Below are 14340 nucleotides of genomic sequence, written 5' to 3'. Positions count from 1 at the left end.
AACTCAGGTGACTAAGATGATCGTTTTTCTAGAAGCTAAAATAACAAGTGCTTCGGAAAACATTATTTTACCAATTAAAATAAAAGTTGAGCAATTTCTGAAGTGTATATGAGTTCCTGTGCTGCATATAACTCTTCGGTAATTTTTTACCATGAGAATGAAAAAAACCACTATATGATTTCTGTGAACACTTTTAATTGATTTATCCAACAATGTGAATAAATATTAGCTTCTTCTACGTGCTATATACTTCATGAGGCACTATAGATTTAAAAACAAAACAAGGACCAGGTACTACTTTCTGACTCCATGAGATGATCTGCACGAGACACGTCCATCACTGGATACCATGTGATAAGGGCTGTGCGGGGTGGGTGCACTGTGCTCTGAAATCCTCACTTTGGAGAGGACAACTGTCTCTAGGAATCAGAACACAAAATCACAGAAGGAAGAACACTTGAGCTCAACAGTATGTGTTGAGGAGGATTTGATATGTTTTGTGGGAAGGAAAAAGAGAAAGGCGTTACAGGGAAGAAAAATTAAAAGCACCTGCCACTTTTTATAGAACATTGAATTATGTGTCTAAACATAAGGGTAACAGCAAAAATAAAGGTTTAAAAAGTAGTTAGGGACTTTTTTAAGGGCCTCCTGTAAAAGAGTTTGGACTTTACACTGTCAAAACTACTGTCTTGTTGGCTTTCACTGCCTTCATATTCTGATTTTAATTGGTTAAGTAATGCTTGTTTTCCAAAGCGCTCGTTCTTTAGCTTCTAGAAAAATAATCCTGAGATTCAAGATAAATTCCAAATGACAAAATCAGTGACGTCACAGAAACAAAACAAATGTTATTTCCACCTTCCATTTCAACACGGAAGTTATTAACATGAGCACAATGACGATGCCATTCAACATTTCTCAGGTATCGAACACGCTGAGGTATGTTTTATTCGGAGTGTTCTGGTGTGAGGGCGCTTCTATGCTTAGCACTTCACGTGCATTAAGTCACTTAATCCTCATAACACTTTTGAAAGACAGCTACCATGTCATCAATATTTAATCCGTGAGAGGTCACAAAAGTAGTCCCAATCCTACACCTAGATTAAACACAGAATTTTGACACTTAATTAGTATAATGCCTCTCTTCTAAAGACCTTAAACGATATACCCTAAACCACACCAGAAACCCATATTTAGTTTTCTCCTCCCTGTGTTTGGTATGAAGTTTACAAAAACTCTCTTCAGATTCAAGTTTACTTTTAGAGTCCAAATTGTGTTTTTATCATTTCTTCTCCACTTATCCCAAAACATGCCATCACTCTACTACTGTTACATAACCACACCCTACCCTTCCGGTATCTTCATCTATCTTTTACCCATTGGGATCACAGCTTTAACAATCATCACATACATCCTTTTTACCTTAACTGAACCTTTTATGTGAATGAAAATCTTGATGTGATCATTACTCGATCCACGTATTTCAATGAAAACTATGTATAACTTAAAAAAGGAGAGAAAGAAAAGAATATGATGATTTGAGTCAAAACTGAGCTTACAAGGGTCACTTCAAACCCTGAAGATGAGTCTACAAGATTAAATATGTAGTTCTGACCATGGATTATGAATACTATCTAAGGCTCTTTGATTTTTAACTTTTGCTGCATAAATATTATCACCTCACACACGATTTGAAAATTATTAATTCCTCTCTTAAAGTGAGCTTTTTTTTTTCCTTAGCGCAGAGTTTATTAGTCAAATGTGATAACTTTTATACCACCTTGGTTCAATGTTCCTACACTGTGGAGAACAACGAAGTTTACAGAGGCTTTTAATTACTCTTTTCTGTTAATAGAGTACGTTTTTCATCTGTTACTCTTGGTTCCTCTACAATATTGTTACAAAATCTTCTCCTGTGTTCTCTACTTTAAATGAATAGTACCACTACCAGAGAGCCCTCTCTCATTCTTAGCCTCCATATATAATAGACTAAGAAATCTTAAAGGTTTTCATTATTTAACCTGTCCCCTATTCTCTATTTCAACTTCGCTGCCTCAGTTCGGGCCCTTGTTACCGTGTAACAGTACTGTGAGGGCAAGGGTTACATCTTTTCTTGGATCTGGTGCCTAGCACTTGGCCACACACAGTTCTGGAATAAAAGAATGATGCCAAAATTGTACTGTTTTATACTGAGGTCTTTTCAGCCTTCGTGTTTCTAATTACGTTACAATTTTAGGTTTCTCCTTTGTTTTAATCTGTTAAAATTGCAAATGTATACTGCTTTCATACAATGTCATAAATAAAAAGGCAAGAAACGAATATCAAAGCAATCATTGTCCTCTAACTCCAAAGAATACAACAGAGATACATTTTTTTTTAAAGCTCAATCAATTCCTTATCAAATAATAAAGAAAAACTTATCACACCAATATGAAGCATGCAGATGGTCAAGTTCATGCTAGGGATATTGTTTTTGGACTGGGGACAAACAGTGTTCTATGGTAGGTGAGAACCAGATTTCAGGAAGTGCCTAATTTAACTACAAACTGTTTTAAAGGCAAGAACTTATTAAGACATGTAATGCTTTCCCAATGAAATAATTTAGTGAATTTAGTTCCAAGGCTAGTTGTTGAAAAATTTTGACTGCAATGTTCCTAGAGTAAAGGCAGGTTCCATCAAAAACTACAGTTTTCAGCTCAAATTCAAACCAAAAGAAAGTATAAATAGGAGTTCATTCACTCATAAAATAAATTTAGGTCATCTACTATACCCAGGCACTAAGATGGGTGGTCAAGCTTAAGTGATCGATCTTCAACTACCCCCAGAGCCCATTTTGTTTGCCAGTTTTGGAGGCAAGAGGGTAAGGATCAGGAAGATTGTTACCACGTCACTCAGTACCAGGGGACAACGCTCCCTCCCTCAAGATGGGCCAAAAGATCAGTATCTCGAATTTTCCTTTAATATGTAACAAATACCTCAATGTTCAAGGAATATGAATAGCTCTGAGAATCAGATTTCTCTCCAATTTTTGTATTATACTCCTTTGGTTATTTCAGGGACAAGATCAGAGATATATGGAGGTTAGATATCAGTGATTAGGTATGCAACTGATTGATAAATCCCTCAGAACAGTAATTTTAACAGATCAGATCCTAACATACTTTTTGGATGAGATAAATCATAGACAAAACTTTGTACCTCACCTGAAAACATTTCTTGCAAGTAATACTCCCCTAAAAATAAACTCTGTTTTCTAATCTGTTCTTCTGAACACTAATTCCTTTTAAATATTAAAATGCATCACTTACAAAATAAAGCATTAGCATTTTAAGACTCTGAAAAGGCTTGTTCTTTTTATAATTGTTAAACTTTGAGAAAACATGAGCTAAACAAAAATGTATTGTTCTCAGACTATCTTGAAATCCTTTTTGGAATAACTTCTATTAACATACCAACATATTTAATGTATCTCGGACCATAAAGACCCTATTAAATATCTCATACAGAGCAGATCTTAATATGCCCTTATATAGTGAAATAAAAGGGAAATTTCCAAACCAACACCAAAAAGACAAAAGTCACGAAATTAACTCTCACTAAATTTATCTGTTTCAAGTTCACGGGGCGCCTGGGTGGCTCACTCCATTAAGTGTCCAACTCTTGGGTCTTGGCTCAGGTCGTGATCTCACGACTCATGGGTTTGAGCCCTGCGTCGAGCTCTGCACTGACAGCACAGCACGGAGCCTGCTTGGGATCCTCTCTCTCTCTCCCCCCGCCCCCCCCCCATTTGTGCGTGCGTGCGCCCGCTCTCTCTCAAAATAAATAAATAAATAAATAAATAAATAAATAAAGTTCAAAGTCAACAGTAACAGTTTCTCTGCCTAGAACTTAAAGATATGCTCAATATCGTCAAATGGTACTGCCAAATTCAAATCTCCAAGAGATTAATATCGAATCTGAAACACTTCACAACTGCACTCAGTGAAAGCATATGCCAACCTTCCCGAAAATCAACACTCTGTCTTCCGACAGATCTTACTTTTAATGTATTATATTTTCACCCATAATTAAGATCCAATCCAGGCAAAAACTGGGCCTTAACCTGGGTACTGAAAAAGGAGACTTTACAGATGATTACATTTTGATTTAATGTCCATTAAACAATGGACATTTCTAAGAACAAAGGTGAAAGTCGTTTACGTGAAGACTCTTGGTTAATTCTTTCACCACAATAAGGAAGCCACAACAGTCCGAAGCTCAAAGGCCTAACGAAAGATAGCAGACTGCACTGCCCCCGCGTCTCCTCGTGATCCATCCCAAACAGATGCTAGCTCAACATCCAATATGCAGGAGACAATCTTGCGAAACGGGAGAAAAGCAATAACCCTATACTCGATACTAGATCAGAAGCTATGGCTAGCCGCGTTGTATCTGTGAGCTCAGGGAACTGAACTGAAGGGACTTGAGACTCTTGGTCCACCATGAGCAGATGACTGTTACGAGACTACAGGATGTGATAAGTAATTATAAAGCTACAATATTAATTACGGTTGCCAGGCTGGGATCTTTGTCGGGAAAAATATTTGAAAATGCATTTATCCATTTTACAAACCTTTGACAATTCTCATCATGACAGCCTATACCCATGACCCACCTTTCAAAGCTACCAACATTCAAAACTAAAACCCATTGTAAAAACGTCAGAAAATCAGAGTTATGTTCATATTAAATATCTAGAGAACACCTCACTACCATTTCACATCATGTCCCGAACAAAGTTTGGCAACCTAATCTGTTCACGTATATACTAGAACGACTAAGATCCCTAACAGCTAGACCTTGACATTTGAAACTTATCTACCACTGTGGCAGATCCTATAAAACAATTTCTCACAACTCAAAACTGAATAACTAGGTAAATTTAATGACAGAATTATTACTGACTCATTGAAACATAACATCTTTTACTTGTGTCAATCGTTAACTTCATTCACATACTGCTTTATAAAATCTCCATGGATTCAAACAAGTCCTTAATAACTCAATCAGCCAAATTACCAGTTTGATGGCCTATGTATAACTGTAATCTTCATTCATGTCTGTCACTTTATGAATGTATGATAAACTGAAACAGTCTTAAATATTTAATGCAATATATTCTATCTTTCATTCAAGACTGTGGGCTCGTTCAAGGATGGGAATTTTTTTTTTATGTTCCCAATCAGAAGAACCGTGTCGAGCGCTCTATCATATGCCATATATTTGTTACCTTTATTCTGCCAAACAATTTTAGGAGGGGACATTATAATTTAATGGACGAGGAAACAGATTCTAAAAAATTAACGTGTGCTCAAAGCCAATGGGATAGTCTGGATGATTTGTCAGCAAATATCTAGTCCAGTCCCCTTCTCACTGAGTTGATAATGCAGTTTCTTAACCTCAGTGCTACAGACACTCGGGGTAGGATAATCATTTGTTGTGGAAGGGCTGCCCTGTTCATTGTAAAACGTTCAGCAACATTCCTGGCATTTACCTGCTAGATGCCACTAACTAATACCCCTTCCCCTGTAGTTCTGCCAGACCCAAATATCTCCAGATACTGCCAAATATCCAAGAGGGGCAAAATCACCCATCGTTGACAATCACGGAGCTAATGGAATGTTAGCAGATGGGAGCAGAGGCCTTACCCGTGCCGAGGCAATCAGGCTTGGCTCTGGCACTCCGGTGACCTGCCACGAGAAGAGCATGCTCCGAGTAGCTGCTGCCCCTTTGGACTGAGCCCAGCAAGAACACCAAGATCTAAACCCACCTGCAGCTGGTCTAGGTCAAGTTCGGCTAAGCCCAATCAACAAAATCTCAGCCCCCATACAGCAAAGGCTAAAGAGCACAAAAACCAATGCTTGTTATTTTAAGCCAGTAAGGTTTAGAATAGCTTCCTTTGGAGCATTATTATGGCAATTGCTGACAAATACAGCCAGTAAGGGAGTAAAGCCAAGATTCAACACTGAGGGCTGTCTGGCTCAAAACCCCACTACTAAACAACTATGTCAAAGAGTTTTCTCAACGAATTAATATCCCTACCTCCAGGATGTGTTTGGAATACAGCAGAGATGCAATATAAGTCTGCTTTGTTAATAACTGTAAGTATTAATAAATATCAATTTTGAAAAAAATCTCAGTTCATTTTCAATATGCTACTCATATTACCTTCCCCTTCCCACATCACTAAGCCACTGATTCAGAAACGCTACAAGGAACATTATACCACACTATTTCATTTCTCAAACACTAAATCTGAAACTTTCTTCTCCTATCAGTCCCAGAGCTATACAGAACCAAGTCCAAAACAATACCTCCAAATTAACACGTACTTCTATAAAGTAAGTTGCTACGTGCAAATGCAAAGGCCAAGTTCAAAATAAAAGCTTAGTAGTGTTTGAAAGAGTGCAGCCTTCACAAGGTTATGAACAAGTATCTGTGGTACATCTACCATTGACCAGACACTATTCGAACCAGCAAGAAGACAAAAAGAGACACTATGCCCACCCTCACAGATCCTGCATTCTGGTTAACGCTTCTATAGTATTAGGGCATTTTTCAAGTGCTTTTCATGTATTAACTCGCTTACAACTCCTCATAAACCTGTGAGACTTACTATCTCCTTAGAGATGAGAAAATGGAAAACCATAAATGACAAATAACCTGCCCAAAGTTACAAAGTAAGCTGGCAGAACCAGCCTGCAGTCTGGGTCTGAATCCATCCTTTCCACTACTATGTCACAGGCCCCTTCAAAGTTTTAATAATTTGTGAGTCAAATAGGATGAATTCACTCACAAAATCAAGCTTCGACACAAACGGGAAGGGTGGAAGAGAAGCATAATTCATGATCTCTAAGATACACTAAGTGAAAAAATGCCAGAATAAGAATGCATATTTGTTTCACCGTGGCCAATATCAAACTCGCAATTCTGAAATAAACCTTTTCCCTTACTGCCAAAATCTGACACATTCCCTTGTTTTACTTTAATACTTTTTTTTTTTTCAAAAGCTGACATAAAGTTCCTAATATAGGTCATAAAACAGTTGCTACTCATTTGGTACAGATTAATAACCTCAAAGAAAAGAATTCTTAAATTTTTGTGACAAGTTTAATTATCTTAATTCTTATAACAGGATTCTTACATGAAACAGAACTTAAATTCTTATAACAGAAAATTAAAATTCGGGTATTACAAAATTATCTGGAGAACCGGCATGGTTTTATATCCGTTTCTCTCCTCTCGTGAATTGTAACCGAATTTCTCACTTAAAAAGCATGGTTAAAATAGAAACTTTGGGGTGCCAAGAGGCATCTGCAACGCACACACACAGCTGCCTGTCTGATATGCCCAGTCCTGGATGTGTAGCTTCAAAGTCAACAGCTCTCCATCAGAGCCTCCGCCTCCCCAGAGGGCTCCTGCCTCAGTCTTTCCACCGCAGGCACTGACGGCTCTATTACTCCAACTGCTCAAAACATTCAAGCTCGACCTGACTTCTTGCCCTCATGCTCGATACCCAATCTACCAGAGCAAGTGTTACTGGCTCTAAATAGCGGGATCCAAGAAGCTCTAAGTCCTTTGGTTCAAGCTCCTCTTCTGCCCCCTAGCCGTGTCCCTGTTGCCACCACTGCCCCAGCAGCCAGAACGAATCGTTAAAACCCAGCTAACTAGCTCACATCACTCCTTGGCTCAAAACCTGTGACCCAGAATGGTGTCTGAAATCCCTGCTGGGTCCCACAGCCCCTACAGGACACGGCCCCTCTGCTAACTCTCTAACCTTGCATCCGACCACACTTCCCAGGCACACTCATGCCTGTCACCGTACTTGCTGTTCGCTCTGCCTGGCATGTTCTTCCCCCAGATAATTTCCATGCCTTCCTCCCCATCACTTGGTTCACATCTCTGCATTCCCTCCATCTGAGAATAGATACTTTTACTGTAAGTACATAGTCACCAGTTAGAGGCTTAGCTCAACTTATTTTCTGCCATAGCACTGACTGCACCTAAAGTAAACATTCATCTGTTGGCTGTGTGTCTCTGGACTGCAAGGTCTGCTCCGCAAGAGCAGAGGCACTGTGTAATTCACGGCAGTACTTGCTTCCTGGAACAACGCTTGGCAAACGAACCACCTGTTAGCTCGGCTTATTCTGATGATAAACAAGTAAGAGCAGTGCCCCTCAAACTTCACCATGCGTCAGAATCATCTACAGGGCTTGGAAGGCAAATGGCTGAGTCTTGCCCCTGGAGTTTCTGATTCAGCTAGACTGGGATGGGGCTTGAGCGTTTACAAGTTCCCAGAAGGTAGGGGTGCGATAGTCCTGGGAACCCCATTTTGAGGACCTAAACAATATTTTGCTGCAAGACACCTGTCAGCAACAGGATTTGACCATGGCAGTGAATCCCAACTGGCAGAAGAAAGAAATAGAGTGAAAAGATACCTCCAGACCCACACTATAAAATCTATCCCTTCTGACTTAGAGGATTGTATGATACAAGTCTTAAATAATGCAATATAAATATCCCTTCATTGCACAGGATTTTTTCTTTTCCAGAAGAATGGGGACCAGGCAGATCAAGGTTATAGTCTCTAACAAGGTCTTATGATCTTACATATTCTATGTTAATGACTAGTGTTGAAACTTTATCCTTTCGAGTTTAAACAATGAGATGAGAAGGCTGATATGCTTTAGGAGATACTGAAACACCAAACAGCAGTAGACTCGAATTGGGACAGCTGCCCAAATCACAACTTCCTATCTCTAGGAATCATTCCAGTCCTCAAGTGCGGGACCCGAGAGACCATGTCTAGGTTATGTTATGTAACCTCCCATCCCCACTCATGGCAGATTGGTCCAAAACACATTTTCTCTCCTAAGAACCTGAAGTTTGAAGATAAAGTCTGGGAGGCACTGAAGCCAAATTATGTTAAGAGCAAAGAGAAAGTCCAAATTCCTGATGCTGAGCTTCTCAGAGCTGCACCACACTTGCTCTCTTTCTCAAAAATAAATAAAATATTTAAAAAAAAAAAAAAAGAAAGAAAGAAAGAAATGCAACTTGTGAAATGTCAAAGCTTCTTTCCATTAATCCAACTTAAGGCATTTACTTTCCATCTTCCGACTAGTATACTGTCCATATAATCAATGAGTCTTAGAGTGTGCATCACATTTTGACCTTATAATACCAACTCCTTGCAGAATAGCTCTCTGAAACCTAGCAAAATACCACCAAATCGCCTTTTTATTCAATAGCTGGAGCCAATTTGTATAAATACTATGTATATAGGGAGTACGTGGTAAACAACAAAAACACAGGTTCTTGTTTTAAGTACCTTGTTTTCTGTTGGGGGAAAAATAAATTTACAAATATCAGATAGTAAATGCCACTGCAGAAAAATAAAAAGACTTACGTGAAAAGACGAGTACTAACCAGATTGCTTTTGGAGAAAATGGTGAGGGGAGTGCTCTCTGCAGTAACACTTAAACTAAAATCTTAAATCAGTGTACAGCTAACCTAGAGGTACTCAGGCTGAGAATACACCTGACTTGTTCTAGCAGCCAACGTGACTACGCTGTATTGAGGAAGAGGACAAATCACTTAAGATGAAGTCAGAGAGAAGAACCATATGACGTACGTCGGGCTCTGTAACAAACACAAAGAGTCTGGAGCTAAATACAAATTAACTGGTACAGGACAAAGACGCTACTTGCTACAAGATGTTTATGGAGTGTAGCTGAGCAAGAAACAAGAATGAAAAAGACAAAACACAAGAAAAAAATTATCAGGAGCGCTTGTCATACAAAGTTTAGATCTGAGAGGAACCTCAGTTGTCACACAGTCCAACCTCTCATTTTACTGAAAGGATGGCGCGTGGCCCAGGCTGCGGCTTCTCTGCAATCGGGTTAAAGATGAGCAGAGAACTGTATCTGGTGCTCTCTGTGACGTTAAGGCCAAAGCTGTTTCCGTATCTCTGGCCTTAATTTGAAATCTAAAACCAAGTCTTTACCGTGTGCATTTTCAAAAGTGACATAACAGCACTTAAATGAAAACATTATTTTAAAAATGTTTTTAAACTGCCCACGCCAAATTATTCACACCTCTAGTCCCTCACAGGGCATTTTTTTTTTTCAGCAGCTGACAGTGCTTATTTACCACCAGCTATATCCCTTCCCAAAGTATGTGAAGCAGAAAAAAAATTGAATGAAACAACAAAATATACTTACATCTGGATATTCTTTTACAGGCACATAAAGTTTCTCTTGTAACTGAACAATAGGTCCCACAGCGTCAGGCAATTCTGCACTCCTTTTCTCTGTACTGCCATTTAATGTGTCATTGTACATGTCTTTCCGTACTCTGCTAATTTCTGTTAAAAGTAAAAATTTTAAATGTGTTAGACAAAAAAATATTCTTGCTAGTCCAGGAAAAAAAAAAAATTAAAAAAAGAAGGTAGGGAGGGGTTTCATTGATAAGGTGTTAAAGAGTAAAGAACTGTTAACCTATTCTATCATTTCCTGGATTAAGTCTATGTTTAACAGGACTATAGCTTTAATTAATTGTTACCAGGAATCAAATTTGTATCAACGAAATAATATATTTTATTTAAATTAACTTCGGAGCCCACGCTCTTAACCACTATGAGATAAACCTGTTATTTTACCTAATTTCTCCATACCTAAATGAGGCCATTCATTCCAAATGAGAACTTTAGTCAAATAAGAATGTCTATCACACAAAACTAATACCAAAGGCTCTTTTATACTTCAGAACTAATCCGTCTGAATGAGATTTAAACTGGACTACTTCCTTAGCTATTTTAGGTATCTGGATAAACACACGTCCAGTAGATAACACAGATTTTAAGTTCAGAAGTCTAGATTGATACACAAATGTTAGTTAAGGCTATAGGAATAGAAGAGATGTCTTAGACAGGATATAGGGAGAAGAAAGGACCGAATCCTAGGAAAAGCAACATTTAAGGAGTAAAGAAGAGAGATCCAAACCAAGAACTGGAGGCGAATAGAAGTAAGAAGAGAGGTGTCAAAGAAGCTGAAGAATAACAGAACCAAGGACAAGGTGATCAATAGTGTCAAATGCCACAAAAACATAGTAATAAGATAAAGAGCAAAATACGGTACTTTGAATTTGACCACTAAGCCACTGGTGATCAGAGAAGTTTCAAGGAAAAGATGGTTAGAAGAGATCAAACTACACTGCATTAATGACTGAAATATAAGAAAGAAAGCAGAAATACCTAGGGTCAATGACTTTAAAAAAAGAGTTTGGGAGACAGTGCGAGGGAACGCGTGCATGCAAGCACAAGCACGTGCACACAAGTGGGGGAGGGGCAGAGAGAGAATCCCAAGCAGGCTCTGCACTGTCAGCCCAGAGCCCAATGCAGGGCTTGAACCCACAAACTGTAAGATCATGACCTGAGACAAAAATCAAGAGTCAGACACTTAACCGACCAAGCCAACCAGACACCCTGGTCAATGACCTTTTAAAAAGTTCCCAGACATAAATATATTTCTTATAAGAAAAAGTGTAAGAAATCTACTTAAATGAATCAAGACTTGAACAAAGAAATCAATTCTTTCAAGAATTCTTCATTAAGTTTCCAAGATGACGTGTTAGAGGACAGGCCCTGCCCATCGGAACATACTGTCTAATAAGGGTTGCCACTACTAAATTAGCTGGATGCCTCTATAAATGTCTCTCCATGCTACAGAAAGGGGGGAAAAGGCTTGTGTCCATTAAAATTTAAAGGTAAAATGGGCTTTATTTTTATAATGTATTTTGTATACCTTCCAAACATGGAATTTCAATCTGTTGCGATTAAGGAACTATGAAATATGAATGTACAACACTTTAATTTTCATAACTAGTTATTTATATCTCTTTGTTAAATAAAACCCACCATACCAAAAAGGCATGATCAAAGGTGTTCTTACCCGGTTATATAGTCTTAAATCAGTGAAAATACTGTATTACAATACATTTTCTGCTTCAATGATGGCAACATTCATTTTATAACCATCTTATCTCTGAGGTAACAATTTGCTTGTCAAAGCTTACCAAATGTGCGTCTCTGAATAGCAAATGAAATTTTTTAAAAATCAAAAGAATGCACCTTGGATTTAACTACATTATAAAACCAAGACTTCACTCTGTAAGTTCTTTTTGTGTATTTCTATTATAATAATGAATCTTTCCTACTAAACATGTCCAGTATCAAACTAGTGTTGACTTTATATCAGCATGCAACAGCAATTCTCCAATCAAGTTTTCAACCACTAAGTAATAATTTAAACATAAATGTTTACATAATTACATAATTACAGCAAGTAATTAACCAAAGGACATTAGGGAAATTCAATTAAAAGTGTGCATATATCCTTTAGTCCAGGTCTCTATATAAAACACTTTCAATAGTAATTTGTTACATTTAAATTTCCTCTTCAGGAACTGCCGAATTCTTGTTACGATGTTAGTAACACTGATATAAAAATCCTGACAACAGCATAAAAGAAAACTATAGATAAAATGTGCTTACAAATATAAATATAAACATCCTAAATGAATAGGGGAGCATATTAAATAAATAATGCACCAAGGAAGTGGAATTTATACCATGAATACAAGAAGAATTCAATTATTAAAATCCTATAACCATAGTAATACAAAAGACTAAAAAAGAAAACAACATTAATTCCAGGTAAACAAATTTATCAAACTTAGATAAACCAAGAGAATCAATTATAAGAAAATTCACATAAAATGATTAAATTAAAAATACATAAAGATACAATAATCACTGATCACATCTCCAATTAGATGATAAAATGGAAGAAAAATACATTTGCCATTTAAATTGAATTTCTATAAACATCTGTGTGATTCTCTGATTAATAACTGAAATTCTGATGAGACTCTGCTGCCCGCGGTAGCCCCAGCTCCTAGAACAGTGCCCGGAGCAACAGCAGGCCCTGGGTCAACACTCCGTGGTCTGGAAGATGGGTGGGTGAGCGAGCCACAGAGAGGTTCTAAGGCATTAAAGTTAAGTCAAGGTTCCAAGCTTTCAAAGAAGCTAGTCTCCTCTGGGAAGTATGTGAACAAATAGATACTCCAAAGAAGAAGAACAGAAAGAGGTACAGATTGGAAACACAAAAGCAGGATAATCAACCCTGCCACAGGCTATTAAGGTCAAGAGAGTAGTCCAGAGGGAAGAAACTCTGACCTTTGTTTCTAATTACAGAGCGTTGAGGCAAAGGTACAACCAATATAACTATACATTCTACTTAAGATACAAAGTCTTTCTACCACGTTTCTTTCAGTCTCTAAGAGATATTACTCAATTTAACAACAGAACACAAATTATATACACAACATCGTAGGATGGGAATGAAAAGATGACGAAGTCCTAGTTCTCAAGGATCTTACCATCTTACTGTGGGGTCTAACCAGCGGAGCGCTTAACTGCCTTTATCAACAGCACCCTTCTAGCCAGGCAATCACGAGCACTTCCTGGCATGTTACTTCCAACACTCAAGTCAAAACAAGTTCTGGGGCTCAGATGGTAGGGTAGAGTGTGTGACTCTTGATCTCACGGTTTTAAGTTCAAGTCCCATGTTGGGTGCAGAGACTACTTAAACAATAAATCTTTAAAAAAAGAAAAAAAGTTCTGATTCTAAGAGTAACTGTTTATGTGATTTTATTAACATTTTTCTTTTTTTTTTTTTTTAAAGTTTATTTATTTTTGAAACAGAGAGAGACAGAGCATGAACGGGGGAGGGGCAGAGAGAGAGGGAGACACAGAATCGGAAGCAGGCTCCGGGCTCCGAGCCATCAGCCCAGAGCCTGACGCGGGGCTCGAACTCACAGACCGCGAGATCGTGACCTGAGCTGAAGTTGGACGCTCAACCAACCGAGCCACCCAGGCGCCCCTGTTTATGTGATTTTAGACAAGTCTCTTAACCTCTCTGTACCTGTACCTCACTAATTAGAGGTTGATTACCGAATAACTCAACTGAATCCATTGTTTTCCAACCTCAGTATGCAAGGACCCCAGTTATTATTATTTTCCCCCTTGTAACCCCACATTTTAAAAAGTTTTCTTCTCCAAAGCTTTCAGTCCTAAGTCATGGTAATCAGAAGTTTTTGTTAATGTTTTCCTATCAAGTTGATCTAATCACAGCCAAAATATTACAGAAATGCGTCATGGGTACGGGTAGTGCTTTAGTTCCTTCTTAAGTGGTGGATTTATAGGTGTTCACTTATGAAACACAGAAGCTCTTCATAATTAATAGG

The 14340-nt window shown here is 38.1% G+C and overlaps 1 protein-coding gene across 6 annotated transcripts in view; it reads right to left on the bottom strand.

Moving 5' to 3' along the window:
- QKI (QKI, KH domain containing RNA binding) overlaps positions 1–14340 on the bottom strand; it is a 154108-nt gene that overhangs the window by 105061 nt on the left and 34707 nt on the right. For all 6 annotated transcript variants that reach the window (XR_013555851.2, XR_013555852.2, XR_013555850.2 and 3 more), the window contains exon 2: positions 10257–10399. Coding sequence is in view for 3 of the 6 variants with exons in the window: in XM_078447550.2 (XP_078303676.1) it covers positions 10257–10399 (143 nt within the window). In the remaining 3 variants the exon portion in view is untranslated. The remainder of the gene's footprint in view (positions 1–10256; positions 10400–14340) is intronic.

The sequence above is a fragment of the Panthera onca genome, chromosome B2 (assembly GCF_046562875.1).
Source record: "Panthera onca isolate mPanOnc1 chromosome B2, mPanOnc1 haplotype 2, whole genome shotgun sequence".
NCBI classification, from domain to species: domain Eukaryota; kingdom Metazoa; phylum Chordata; class Mammalia; order Carnivora; family Felidae; genus Panthera; species Panthera onca.
Note: the sequence above shows the minus strand (reverse complement) of the source record. Positions and strands in the feature narration are given on the sequence as shown.